The 15,117-nt window shown below is 44.4% G+C and overlaps 1 protein-coding gene across 4 annotated transcripts in view; it reads left to right on the top strand.

Moving 5' to 3' along the window:
* Opa1 (OPA1 mitochondrial dynamin like GTPase) overlaps positions 1-7,846 on the top strand; it is a 72,763-nt gene extending 64,917 nt beyond the window's left edge. For all 4 annotated transcript variants that reach the window (XM_052158249.1, XM_052158252.1, XM_052158250.1 and 1 more), the window contains 2 exons: positions 2,711-2,785; positions 5,092-7,846. In XM_052158249.1, the coding sequence (XP_052014209.1) occupies positions 2,711-2,775 (65 nt within the window). In that variant the 3' untranslated portion in view covers positions 2,776-2,785; positions 5,092-7,846. The remainder of the gene's footprint in view (positions 1-2,710; positions 2,786-5,091) is intronic.
* Positions 7,847-15,117: the final 7,271 nt, after the last annotated feature.

Below are 15,117 nucleotides of genomic sequence, written 5' to 3'. Positions count from 1 at the left end.
GGTTAATGAACTTGCTATGTAGCTCAAGTCCAAAGGTGGCTGGTTCTTCTTATCCTCCCGTTTCACCTCCTATAAACTACACAGACATGCCAGCCTCTAACCACAGAGATCTAACTCCTTCTGCCTCCTATAAACTACACAGACATGCCAGCCTCTAACCACAGAGATCTGCCTCCTTCTGCCTCCTATAAACTACACAGACATGCCAGCCTCTAACCACAGAGATCTGCCTCCTTCTGCCTCCTATAAACTACACAGACATGCCAGCCTCTAACCACAGAGATCTGCCTGCTTCTGCCTCCCAAATGCTGGTACTATAGGTGTGCTCCACCACAATTGGCTCATAATCCATCCAGCTTTCTTAAACCTTAAACCATAGGTTTATGTAGTGTTGGGAACGGACCCAGGGCTGCGTGCAGGTTAGGTAGCTCTACCAGCTGAGCTCACAACTGCACTTAGCTGCACAGAACCACACAACACATATACGCACAGTTAAGATGAATCTTTTCTAAAAGAATTTCTTCCATGTCCCATAAGATGTCATCTAGTTCATTGTACAGGTGAGAAAGACAAATGGATTCCTTTAGGTTGAAAATGCTGACGATTGCTTTTCCATGTAACAGCCATTCTCCCGTCACTTCACACCAGTCCCCATCACTGCTGCTAACTTACGCCCTCGTGACAAGGCAGCACATTGTCACGCAATAACATCCTGATTGTAAACATTATCATAAAATCATAACTTTCTAAGGGAAACTTAGAATTTTCTGTATCTTTGTGTTAAATGCTCATTTAATGTTCATTTAGGGAAAAAGATATTGCTTACCTCTTAATTTTGTAAAAATTGGATTTTCCTTTAGAACTTGCAGAATTAGATACCTGCTCTGGTAGAGTTTTGGTATCTTTTACACAGAGCTCTTCCTCTGACCTGTCTGTTCCCTGTGAGTGACTCTACTGTGCCATACACTGCAGACAGTGTACCCCTCTGAGGCCATTACTGATAGGACAGCAGTTGGCAAACTGACCCTGTGGCTGCCCAATTGCAATTAGATCATGCGTGAAATAAAATTGAATTTTCTTTCTGCGTATGGTATGACATTCCCAAGTAGACTACACCAGGGAGTGCTTAGGTGTTGCTGAAGCTGAAAACACTTTAGTGGGATTTCTCTGTGTGTGCTAGTCAAGTTAGGTGTGTGTGGGGGGGGGGGGTAGTAAGGTTTTTATTGTTTAAGTTTGTATGAAGACCATGGGCATCTCCTCCAGAATTGCTATGAGATAAGTTGAAAAGCTCTTTTTTTTAACCCTTTTAAAGAATGGTTTAGCTAATGAAGTACATGTATATGAAAATCTGAAAAATACTTTTAAAAAAATAAACTATTGAATAGATTTGTTTTAAAACAAAAACTGGCTTCATTTGGGAACGCCAAAAATGTTTGCTGGTTTGACTGCTAATTAAGAAATGGAAGCCAGGCTGGGTGGTGATTGTGCATGCCTTTAATTCCAGCACTCTGGCAGAGGCAGGCGGATCTCTGTGAGTTCAAGGCCAGCCTGGTCTACAGAGCAAGTTGCAGGCCAGCCAGAGCTACAGACAGACCTTGTCTCAAAAAAAAAAAAAAAAAGCCTAAAAAATATGAGGAGGACGAAGAGGAGGAGGAAAGAAAACAAAAGGACTGGAAGCAGAGCACCAGGAAACTGCAGTCTGTAGACTGAAGCCTAAGGGCCTGCGAGTGGCTCAGTAGGTGCTGCAGTTTGCTTCTGTGTTGTAGTGCAAAACACTGAGTGAACAACTTGGAGAGGAAGTGTTCACTTTGCTCACACTTCCAGGTCATAATCACCACTGAGACTCAAGGCAGGCATTGAAGTAGACACCACAGAGGAACAAACGAACGAGGCTCACAGGCTCCCTGTCTCACTCGTGCTCAGCTTCCGGTCCTTGTACAGCCCAGGCCTGCCCACCTTCCTAAGGATGCTGCTACCCACAGCAGGCTGGACCCTCCCATGTCAATCATCAGTCAAGAACTCTCCCTCAAGCCTGTCTGATCAAGGCAGAGACTAGGGTCTCTTCCTAAGTGACCCTAGGTTGTGTCAAGTTGACAACAAAGATTAACCATTACAAATCTGTCCTTGGCAGCTTGATACCCAATCACATCCTTTTATAGCGTAGTGTTGCCTGATATTCCTGGATAACTTCACCTATTACTTTATATTTTAAAGTGTCATTTTCCAGACTCGGGATGGTTAAATAGTCTCCTGGCTTTGATCTTTGGCTGTTGTCATTGAGACAGAAGGGTCTGGCAGTGCAGCCCAGGATAACATTCAGTTCATAATCACCTCCCAAGTGCTGGGTAACAGACAGGAGGCAGCATTTCGAGTTACTCTTTTAATTCCTAAAAGTAGCCTTATCATTTCTTTGATAGAGCTTCAAGGAACCTACGAATACACCTATGTGTAGATCTCCACAGCTTCATTTAATAATTTCCCAAAGGGCTCTGTCAAGCATTTCTCCCCTCCCCTTCCAAAGAGCAGCCGCTTGCTGCTCTTCTGATCCGCTTGGACATGGACCATGAGAGGTTTAGTGAAAGTGATTTCCTCCCTTTTCCTCAGCAGTTAAAGTTTTATAGATGATTTAATAATAAGGAATTGTCTCTAATAATTTCTGATGCGTTTGAAAAGTAAATATGTTTGGATTTATCTCTTTTTATCTCCATAGAGAAAGTTAGAGAAATTCAAGAGAAACTTGATGCTTTCATTGAAGCTCTTCACCAGGAGAAGTAGACTGTGTCACGTGAGTAATTCTGAGACGGGCACACTGTGCAAAGCTTGTTTCTGAAACCTTTCCTGAGAGCGGCTGGTCTGTGACTGCATCCCGTCTGCTTCTCTCCTCTGTGAGCCTTGTGACTCTGCAGCAGCCTCCTGAGTGCTGGGCCACACGTTTACCCCCTTGATAGGCTGAGTAAAGAGACTTTATAGTGATGACTTTCTAACATGCAGATGACTTGTTTTCTGCATTGAAAAATGGATCTGGGCTTGTCTTTACCTTAACCTCATGCTCACAATAGGTAATTTTGTGTGTTAAATATTCAACTTACAAAGCTTCTTAATTTGGCTTGACTAATAATTAACAATTAGTAATTGTTCTTAATCTACTTCTTTTGTTTACAAAATTTAGATAAGTCTTTTTCCTATTTACAGTCATTTAAATAGCATTAGAATTTGTTTCCCTTAAATAGCTAATTTTTAATTGTCACTAAGGAATTTCTATCAGTAAGTCACTGGCTTTAATTAAATTGAGATAAGAATTCTGTCTTAAGCTGTTATCGCTTATTTAAATCTTTTATCACTGAAGAACATTGGTGTGTGGACAGTTCCTGCCTCATCCATGTCCAGTTCCTAGAAAGCCTTTAGAACCAGGGGCATTGTGCTTTTCCACCACAAGAGAAGTGTGCTTGGGAGAATTAGCTGGCGAGGGAGGCACTATTTGGATTATACATTATTCAGAACAGTATACCAGCACTGAGTAGGGGAGGAAGGAGTTATGAAACCTTAGAGGAGATGCCAAGGAGCTCACTAAACTGGTAACGTGCCTGGCATGTAAGCGGGAACATTTGAGTTCAGTGCCCGGCACTCACACGAAAGGCCCGGCTTGGGATCCCAGTACTAAGGGGTAGAGGCAGAATCCCTGGGCTCTCTGGTCTAGCCTCAGCTCTTAGGGAGCACCGGGTCTCGTGGCATTTTGTTTACAGAAATGACATTAAATGAAGGAATCTGTTAAAAAATAAATGCTATAGTCTAGAGGAATAGCTCAGTAGTTAGGACTGCATTCCGCTCTTGTACGGGACCCCTCAGGGAGCACACTCCTTCCTGTAACTGCAACTCCAAGAGATACAACAGCCTCTGCTGCAGGCACTGCACTCGAGGAGGGGGCTATTTAAGCTAAATGAGGGAGTCTAAAGCCAGCTGTTATCTTACGTAATAGTTTGAAGTCTCTAATGTAAGCTAGTCAATATAGTGCCTAGAGTTGTTTCCCTGCTGGACCATACCTTTGTTTTCTTCCAAAGGCAATCCTGAGGTATAGTCTCTGGTGATATTTGTATGTAGGAAAGTCTTGAGCAAAGGAAGCCATCCTAAGTTTCCTAATACCTGTGTGAAGTCCCTAAGGCCTTTCTCTCCACCCTTTTGCTTCTATGCCTCTAAAGACTTTCACAACATATCTAAATTGGACAGTTGGTCTATTTCCTACCTCAAATATCCATTAGTGGAGTGAATCTGGAGAAGGCAGCCTTGCTTTAGTTTCACCATTTTGTTAAAGTTACCCAGTGTCTGAAAGAATAGCTCCCCCTTTGTAATTTCAGCAATTGGCTGGAGACATAGCTCAGTGGTTAAGAGCACTGGCTGCTCTTCCAAAGGTCCTGAGTTCAGTTCCCAGCAACCACATGGTGGCTCACAACCATCTGTAATAGGATCTGATGCCCTCTTCTAGTGTGTCTGAAGACAGCTACTGTGTACTCACATACATAAAATAAATCTTTTTTTTTTTTAATGTGAAAAAGAAGAAAGAAGTCTAGAATGTGTGTGTGGTAGTACACTCCAGAACAGAGCCAGGCACTTCTCTGTGACTTCTAGGACAGCCAGGGCTACATAGAGAAACCCTGTCTCAAAGAAAGAGAAAAGGAGAAGAAAAAGAAAGAAATGGATTCTGGGACTGGCAAGATTGGTCTACAGGTCAAGGAGTTTCCTTCCAAACCTGACAGCCTGAGTTCAATCCTCACAACCCACAAAATGGAAGGAAAGAACTGACTCCTGCTAGCTGTCCTTGGCTTTCACACCCACTGTGGCACAGGTGTACACAACATACACATACATAAAAGGAAAAAAATTGAGGGGAAAAAAAAAAATTCCAGTGTATGTTTATTTATATAATTTGTTTGATAAAATTGTGCTACTATTTTATGGCTGATGTAGATAATTTTAATAAACCTAGCAGATTTGAACAGTTAAGCTTTAATTTACAATTATGCTGTGATAAACTTGCTTAAGTCTATCCGTTTGTCTTGCCAAATCTAAATTTATCAAATGGGTTTGTTCCTACAGAATCCTGCTCATAACATACTCACGTCTGCATTCATTTGAAGAATGAAAACTTCCGTCTTTTGTCCTGCCTCCTCTTCTGTTCTACCCTTTTCAGTGCAAAATAAAGTCACAGGGTAAAAGTAACATTCGTGTGTTAAGGCACTTGACCCGCAGCTGCCTTTGAGCCAGGAGCACCGGACGTGGCCAGCCCATTCTGTGTGCGCCCCACCCGTGCTGAAGGCAAACACGTGCTGACGGCAAACACTGGGGACGTAACTGGCGTGGCCGCGGGGCGTAGTCCTCAAAGAAAGGAAGTTGTTCTCTTGAGTCTTCTTTGTGGCACTGTTGTGATTCATTATGGGTGGTATCAGACATACAGTGGTAGCTGCTTTGCAATAAAATTTATGGTAATTTTTTAAAAGGCATCAACGGTTACTGCTAAGCCGTCATCGCGTCTGCAGGGTTCTCTATCCAGGAAGGAGCTGCTTTATAACAGAATGCTTCAGCTGGGTTAATTTGTGTTGGACAGTTCAGTGTATATTCAGGGAAAGAGACATCACCCTCCATTGCCAGCTTAGGAACTCGCCATGGAAGCAACCGCAGCAGCGAACAATCGATTGCTGCTTTTGCACTCAGTAGTTGTTTGCAGTTAGTTCATTTTTGATATTGTGTGCTCTTGACCAGGCTCTCTGGAACAGCAGGTCTCTCCTGTTGACAGCCATTGAATTATGACCCAAGCTAGAGAAAACTAAAGGTCACTAGTTGACAAATTTCATTTAGAGTACTATCAAATGTCTGAACTAGGCATCAGGGAAAGTCTATACAACAGCCCTCAAATACTATTTTAAATAAAATGTATTCTAACAAGGGAAGAATGCTGACCCACTCCCTTCTTAAAGCTGAAAAATAATGTTTAATTCATTGCAGTTCAGTTATAACCTTTATAATATTTTCATGTGCTTTATATAAAATTATATTGGTTAAAAAACCTCAAAACAAATACTCCATATTTACTTCAAATGTCTTTTTCATCTGCTACCTTTTTTATTGAGGTTTTATTGTAATGGTAAAAACATCCAGGGTTGCAGTTCTTATTTACAGTTAATTTTATAACCAGTTTCCTTGGAACTGTTTTTGTTTCTGATTCCCTCAAATCTGACAAGATGGAAGGGACAGTGTTTCGGAAACCATGAATTCAATACTCTGTTTAAATTATCAATAAAAAGCTTAGGTACAATTCTCAGAGCTATGAGCAGTTCCCATCACTCCCTAGGATGAGTACTCAAGTTGTAGTAGGTGTAGTCAGGGGTGAACAGAAGCTCTGGAGAGCCCTGCGCTGATTCACACAGCCATTAGGACATGCTCCCCTAAGCCAGTGGTTCTCAACCTGTGGGCCGAGAGCCCTTGGAGGGTCCTTATCAGATAATTACATAGCAGAATTACAGCCATGAAGTAACAACAAAATGATGTTATACATGGGGGTCACCACAGCATGAGGAACTGTGTCAAAGGATCATAGCATTAGGAAGGTTAAGAGCCTCTGCCCTAAGCCCTCCTAGCCTGGGGTGGAGAGGCCGAGGCCAGCAGGAGAAATCTGCAGCTTTCTCCCAAGCAAAAGTCTTAGGTTGGGCCCATAACTCTTTATACTTTGTTTTTCTTTTTCCTCCCCTGTCTCCAGTAGAAGAGAACTTTTATTTCTTTGAGGGGATCAAAATTTGTAACTTCTACTTAAAAGTACATTACCAAAAATCCCTGTCAATCTTTACCCCGTGGGTTATCTGTGACCTGATTTCATGCTAACTGCCCCCCACACCCTGAAAGCTAGGTGTTTATGAGATGCACAAATTATGGGAAGGATAACATTCAGTCCCAGCAGTAGACCTGTGTATTCATGCCTGTAGTTCAGGAGCTCAGTGCACATACGTTAACGCTGACTGGACAAGAAACCATTTGCAAAGAATGGACTAGATGAATATTTTTTAAGACAAACTTTTATTTGAAGAACTAAGGGATTTTAAGTAGATCATAAGCAAAATGACTTGGTCAAAATGTCAGTTATAAACCCCCAGTCTGTTGCAGCATGAAGCTCGGAGCAAGCGTGCAGCTTTGCCACCTGCCAGCCAGCTGCAGTTAGGTACAGGCGAGACAGTCTGGGCCTTGCTCTTGGTCTCTCCTCCTCGTCGGCTATAGTCAGTGGACTCCAAGACTTCTCAGTGACCAAATGGAAAGGGATGCTGTGAATGCCGGTGAGACGTTCTAACTGCAGGAGTGGAAAGCCACATGCAGGGTCCTGGTGGCAGAGGCAGGACAGTCACGAGCTAAAGGCAAGCCCGAGCTGTACAGGGCCACCTGTCTCCAGATCAAACAAAGTTAAGAGTGTAGGCTCAGAAGGCAAACTTCTTATCTAGTTAATTTTGTATTTATTTATTTCAGATGTATTTATCTGATAAAAGAAATGTTTTTCTTTCCAATAAATGAGATCATGGTACTAGTGTGTCTCCATCCTCTACGCTGGTATATGGTAGACTCTCTTACACTGTAGCAAATGGAAATGTGCTTGAAAATATGCTTACCTTCTAAACAATCATGGCTATTTGATATCTAATTATTTAAAACGTAACCATGTCTTCACTGTGCACTGTGAATGGACTTTGTATTATTTTTAAACCTTACACTCGATGTAAATGTTATTACCACTTATATTTGCCTGTGCTTGATCTAAGGTCATTTGTGTAGATGGGTAATTAAAGGATACTGAAGTGATATTATAATTCTATTATTGGAGAGTATCTTTTGCATTTTATTTGTTTTAATGAGAGAGAAAGAAGCCTTTGTACCTAAGGTCATGATTTGGCCCCATAATATAGCCGAATTCATGATCTAAGAAGCTTTCAAAGTGCCTACTCTCAGAAGGCTTGTTTCACAGTTGCAATCCATGTTCAACTGACGCTTTTTTTCCTGTATTGATATTTCTCAAAACACTTTGGTATTTTCTTCAGTAAAATATAAAAGAGCACAGTTTTCTAGCTGCACTGTGCTACTGTGGCCATTGTGTTCATTCATGATGCCGCAGTGTTCAGTCCACACAGTGCCTGCCTGCTAAGAGGCGTTAACTAGCAGGCGGGGTGGAAACTGTAAAGATGACTTCTCTCCATCCTGATTAAAAGCTCCCATTCCCACTTTTTATTGCCGAAGCACTTTGTTTCTAAGTGATGCTTCTAAAGTAACTCTCTGGGGGTTAGCTGTATAGACTAGGGTGTGTTAAGCGCTCCTACGGTCTTCACATGCCTGGCTGAAGTCAACACCGAGAGAAGGTTCAGAACCCTGATTGTTGTAGGAAGTCCTCGGAGTAGCTGCAGAAAGATATACTTCAGGTCAGTGAGTGTAAGAACCTTTGTTTCAGCTCAATCTTTTCATCCTTTCTGTGACTTAAGTTCCAATCTTTATCCAAGATGAAGAGTTTAGTTACAGTTTTCTTTTAGCGTATTCAGTTAGGGAACCACACAAGTGGGTTTGATTATGTTTTAAAGCAGTTGCATCATACTCGGCTTGTGATAAGCATGTTGATCACTAATTTGACTATACTGAGTAGACATTTACTGGAAGGTTAAGACAAGAACTACAAAATTGTAGAGGCTAAAAAGTAGCATTGTAAAGACTGTTTAGTTAGAAGATCTTTAGCCTGAGGAAAACACCTCCCAAACTTACTGGGAAGAACAACCTTCCTCTAAGTCATTATATTAAATTGCTGTCCTCAAAGGGCAGAGTTACCGCCCTGAAAATTGGAAATATGACCAGGCCTGTTGGTACTTGCTGTAATTCCAGCACTCGGGAGGCAGAGATCAGTAGATCTCCAAGGTTTGGGGGCCAGCCTGAGCTACATAATGAGTTTCAGGATAGCCAGAGCTGTATAGACAGACCCTGTACCAAAATAAGAGTCCAAAGCCAATCAGAGCTACATGGCAGCCTGTCTGAGAATGGGGAAGAGTGTGTTCGGCTTCTCCTGAAGAGACCAGTGAGTGAGCACTGCTCTGCTCTGGGTGAGCACTGCTCTGGGAAACTGGTGGTATGGCTCTTGTGGAATCAAGTTACTGACGAGGAAGTAACTATTTAGTGTTTAAATCAGCTCTTTCAGACCTTGTGGTGAAGAAGTGTTGCTGCTATTTTTATTGGTAATATAAAGCTAAGACAGATGGAAACAGATTCCTCTGCAAGTGTTTCATATTGAAAATTGGAAGGAGAAACCAGAGACCCCACTAAAGACCCAGTCACCACATCATATTGCTGGCAGCAGCCTCCCAGGGATGCTGCTCATCCCTCTGGGAGACAGCTCTGCTGCTCACTACTTCTGGTCTCCTGTGTGCAGAGTCAGAGCAGCAGTCTGCAAGTCATGATTTTGTCCTGTAGCACCTACTAATCGCTCGTGAGACCTTCAAGGTTCTCTGACTGGATTTGATAGGCATAAGCTGTACTCCAGCTTCTGCTGCGGTACTCACCTTCCTCTGCAGTGGTGTGACCTGGCTTTCATGTGCAGATCCGTGGTACATCTGCCAACCATTTCAAACTCTTCCTTTCTGGGTGCCCCCCACCCTATCCCACTTCCACCTCCTCTCCCTCCCCACACTCCTCTCCCCCCTTTCCTCTTCTCCATGGTGCTGGAGATAGAAGCCTGAACACTCTAACACTGAGCTCCCACCCAGCCCAAAGTACAGGGCTCACTGGTCTCTATTGGTTAGGAACATGTTTCTCTTGCAGGTGTAAATTGGCAGTGTCCACACAGACAGTCATGAACCTGCCACCAGACCCCTGGAATGCCAAATACATACAATTTTTTCCCTATTATATTCTTCTTACAGCTTCTCTGTGTAGCCCTGGCTGTCCTGAAAGGCTGGCCTCAAACTCAGAAATCTGCCTGCCTCTGCCTCTTAAGTGCTGGGATTAAAGGCATGCGCCACCACTGCCCAGCTCCCTGTTATTTATAGATAGCAAAAGTCAGAAGTCACCATATTAATGCTTCCGCAACATGCACACACCCAGGGACAATGGTGACCCTGCCACCTCACTGAACAACACAAGAGTAGGAAGTGCCAGAAATGTGTTGGGAAAAGGCCTGTCAAAGGTCAAACTAGGCTCAGTACTAGCCGTGAGCCATGTGAGATCTGTCTAGAACTCCTCGGAAGCATCTCACTGTCAGCATCAGATCAAAGGATTGTGCCTATGAAACTCGGCTGAGAATCCTCCAATCCAGAGCAACGGTCCACTATGCCTTGGGTTTGTAAATTTATCGCTAGCAGAACTGTTCCCATTGTATAGATATGCAGCAGTTTGTGATGTTGACAAAATAAGGCTTAGGAAGCCAATCTGATTATTACACTTTCTGGAGGATTTCTTCACAAGACACTTTGAGGAAAGAGATGGCGTGTGAGGGATTGGGAGCTCATCGGAACACAATGCACAGACATTGCCAGGTGAGCTCGCCATTTGAACAGATGGCTCAGAGAAGTTACGGGAGAAGCGGGCTGTGCTTTGGAAATCGTTCTCAGCAGAGCTATGCTGTGTGGCTGCAGTAGACAGGACTCAGGCTGAGTCGCTGTCAGCCCGGGGCCTCCTGTGCTGTGCTGTTTCCCTTCGCCTTGTGAATTCCCATGGCTGTCTTCTACAGATCTTCATCTTTCTGAGTTAACCTCTTAAGATGCAGACTTATTTTTATCTCAGTTTTTAAGACTTCAGGTTTTTTTTTCTCTCTATCATGGTACCAAATTTAGTTTTCCTAAGTTACTCATTTTGGCTGTCTTTTTGTTACTTAAAAATCTTAGCATTTTTTAAAAGGAAAGGTGTTAACAGAAGCCTGAACAATTTCAACTAAATTTATTTCCAGAAATCTCTTATACACCCATTAGTTCTCTTGCTTTGAGAAACGTCCGATTTCTCAAGCCTTAATATGGAAATGGTGATTTTTTCCTCTTAGGAGTGTGTCTTTCAGACACTTTCTGAGGCTCTAGGCATAAACACAAAGCCACGCCCACTTTTATGCCTCCAGACTCCTCTTTCCAAACATCTTGACACATTTGTATTCTTGCTAATTACACTAATTACTATGGTCATAGCTGAATCAAGACCATAGAGTGTAATTTTATTCATGTGGCGGGCAGCATTGGGACTGGGATGTTCTCCCCATGGGCGCCTCCTTTGGTGTAGCTCACCAGCTGCGTCCTCCGATTGGCTGGGCTTTTGATGCGCAGACAGTGCGAGTTGGTCCCAAACTTGTGTACAATGCGGCTGTTCTGGTTCATGTGAAAATCAACATCCTTTTGTTGTGTAAGCGTGATGGGATGCTACAATGCTATTAGCATTTGCAAAGAGGGTGCTGCTCAGGGCTAGGGCGGTAGCACAGATCACGGCTGCTCAGTTTGCGTTGCTCCATTATGTAAAAGGTACAAAGAAGCTGAAGGCTGGCAAAGGCCTGTCAAATCTTGTAATGTAGTGCGACCCCCAAACTCTACTTGGCCTCCAAGCAGCTCTTGTTCCCAGTCCCACCCCTTTCTCTGAATGGGCACTGAGGTAGGTAAATGAATTCAGTGCCTGGTGGGCGGGGATTCCTTCCTGACCTCATTCCTGTAGTATTTGTTTGCAGGCTTGTAGGGGGAGAGGAGGACATTTTGGAATCCTTTGTGTCAAATCATTTTCTTGCAGGTTGGGGAGTTAATGGTAACTTTGTCTGAGGCCAGCCAAGCAGAACGCCTGTGCAGATGAGGCGTGGCGTGTCCAACCTCCCCCAAAAAAAGAAAAAAAAAAAAAGCAAGATGAGAATATGGAAATGGGAGCCTTCTCGAGCAGATGGCTATGCCACAAGTCGGCATGGTTAGCATCTGCTGCTGGGGGGCTTACGACTCCCTTGTGTTTCTGCATAGGGGAGTTCCTTACCCCTGAGTCATCACCGTTTTCATACTGATGCCTATGGTCGTGTGTGTGTGTGTGTGTGTGTGTGTGTGTGTGTGTGTGTGTGTGTGTGTGTGTGTCCTAGTACCTTACTAAGTGGATAGGGTGTGGTATTAGGGTGTGGTATGATGGAAGAACTCTTTTTTTTTTTTTAAACCCCTCAGGTTTTCTTGTTATGCCTTAAAGATGAACTACAGCTTTAGAGACCCACTGGCTCATATTTTGCAGCAATGTTGCCCAAAGAAGCTGTTCGTTCAACTAGTGCTACAATTGGACTAGCTCCTGATTCCAGTTCTGAGTTCTGTTCTGTTCCTTGAAGACTCGGGCCCAAGGGCACAGGCCATTGCCTCCATAAGCAGGCAACTTGTAAAAGAAGCTGCAGGTTGGAATAGTGATGTGGACTCTCCTTAATTTTAAATGCTCGAAGCTATGTTTTGAGATCAAGACACACGTGTGTCAGAAGTGTCTACACACAACATGCTGCCCACCCATGAGTCACTGTCTGAGGCCTTTAACTCCTGCAGTCTGCCTATCTGCAGACTAGGGTGCTCCTACAGCTCTGAGAGCATGACTTCAGCCATCTTGGAGATGCAGCTTTCTTAGGAGCTGGTCTAGAGGGGGATTATTCGTTAAATAACCGCTGTGTTCCAGATACTTCAAATACACCACCCTGCTGACTTTTACAACTCCTTAATGTGCGCATTATCAGCATCTTACCAGCAGGCTACTGACTGGGGTTGTAGCCAGCTGCAACACACACACTAGCTAACGTGCACAGATAGCTGGCAAGGTCTCTGTGGGAGCCCATGTGACTCTGGCTGCAAAAACCCTTGAAGAACACGTGTAGACATGACTAGGTGTGTGCTTGGAGGTTCCTCATCTGCTCTACCCTGAGCTATCAGTGCCTTTCCGTGACACACACTATTAGATTTTAAAACAAACAAACAAACAAACAAACAAACAAAGGATGGCTGCTGAGGGTCTGTCTGTGTGCAAAGTGAGTTTGGATTTCCCTTACCCTAGGAAAAGTCAGACGCAGCCACTCTCGTTTCTAACCCTGGCACTATGGGAGGTTCAGAGAAAGGCAGTATCACAATCTAAGGCAGTATGGGCTGAAGAGCCAGCTCAGTTGTCAAGTGCTTGTTGCCCAGAGCAGTAGAAGCGCCTGCGCCCGTCCTGCCCTCCTCAGCCTGTGGCCTCTGCACACACACTTTTTTTAATGGCTTGTGCTTGTAAGAATGTGCTGCCCGCTGGTGCCGCCTCCAGCACATACACCAGTGCGTGTTAAGGGAAAACCTTGACCAGATAAAATGCACATGTATGTATAAAAGCCTTTTGCTCTCAGTGTCAAGTGTGTCCATGTTCCAAAAGACAAGCTGGTGCCCTTCAGTGGGGACAGTCAGTACCTGCCCTGCCAGTTTGTTCATTTTTCAACAAATTCTGAATGTCGACAGGATAGTACATTTTAAAAAGTTACTGTGAAAAGGGCAGTCAAAAATATCTTAGTAGTTGTTTTATAATTGATGCATTGCTTATCTCTCATCAGTACAGTCAGTTGTCTGTGCAGGGGGCGGGGCGGTGTTAGGTCCCGGTGAACCTTGACTCATTCATGCCTGTCTGAAGCTGGAATAACTGATTCCGCACAGAGTCCCCAGGTAATAAACACTCAGTTATGGAGAACTACCTGTGCTACACCTATATAATTGATACATATATGGAAATGGGCTCTTCTTATACACACACACACACACCCTCAAGTCCACATTCCTGCAAATGCAAGACACACACACACCACCCCATTCCCTAGAATGAGAGACAACCAACTATCAATCATGTGGTGTAGAATCTTCTGCACCCCCAGTCTGACACTTCCTCAGAGCCCCCTCCATACTGCCTGTCCATTTGTCCAGTGTTAATACCTCTACTAATAAATCTCTTACCCGAAAGGGCAGCCCTCTTCAGTGTCCCCCTTAAACCCAAAGGCTGGATAGCCTTCATCCTTGTTCTAAAAGCCCAGGCCTGCCTGAAAGGCAAGGAGAGAGGCCACCGCTGAACAGAGAGAGGCAACACTGTGTGCCCATGCAGAGTTCTGATTATGTGTCAAAAGAGCAAGAGCAGACAACAGGCAAGGAAGCAAAGAGCACCTGCTCTGGAACTCGTAGAAGTCTCTTAGGAGAGCCTTCGTCCTCCATACCAGAAATGAGAAAGAGCAGGAACTGATGGCTGTGACCAAACCCCTGACAAGAAGCCACTTTAGAGAGGAAGGATTTCTTCTGCCTCGAGTTTGAGCAGACACAGCCCATCATGGCAAGGAAGAGGAAGCAGCAAGATGGTGAAGTGGTGGCCACGGTACGGACATCTTTGGTCAGGAATCGGAGGATAGAGAAACTGGTGTGCTATGAGATGTCAAGGCTCAGACTTGACGCCTCCCTTCCTGCATGGGGCTCCGGCTCGGAAAGATTCAGCGACCTCCCCAAACCAAACCAGCCACAGCAGTCCACACAGGAGCCTAGAGAGAATGTTTTACATCTGCTTCGTGAGGGCAGCGATCACTGTGATGCAAGTCCACCGCCAAAGACGGCTTGGGGAGGAAAGGCTTCATGTGGTTTATGCTTTCGCATCGCTCATCGTCATCCACGGAAATCAAGACGGGAACTCAAACAGAGCAGGAACCTGGGAGCAGTAAATCGACAAGACGTCTTTGCCAGTATAGGGCAAAAGGAAGAAGCCACCATTGGCAAAGCCTCCAGAAGACTGAGAGGTCAGGAATTCAGGAGGCAGCAGAGTGGAACCGTGGTTAAGCTGTCGCCTGGAGTAGGCAAGGCTCCCTCTGCTCATTGGCACACCTGTTCTGAGCCCAGTGCTAGGAACCAAGCTGCCAGACCCTCATGAACAGGTGAGGCAGACATGGTGTGGCTAACACCTTTAAGACCAGCATCTGGGAGGCAGAAATGGGCAGATGTCTGAGTTCCAGACCAGCCTGGTCCACAGAACAAGTTCTAGGACAGCAAGAGCTACACCCCCAGGAACTAGCTTGGAGATGGCAAGCCCTCCCCTCAAGGAGAAATCGCAAGAGCCCTGCCTCAGCTGTCTATTTTAGGAAAGGGT

This window comes from Apodemus sylvaticus, chromosome 15 (genome assembly GCF_947179515.1).
Source record: "Apodemus sylvaticus chromosome 15, mApoSyl1.1, whole genome shotgun sequence".
Lineage (NCBI taxonomy): Eukaryota > Metazoa > Chordata > Mammalia > Rodentia > Muridae > Apodemus > Apodemus sylvaticus.
This window is presented reverse-complemented; position numbering and strand designations above follow the sequence as displayed.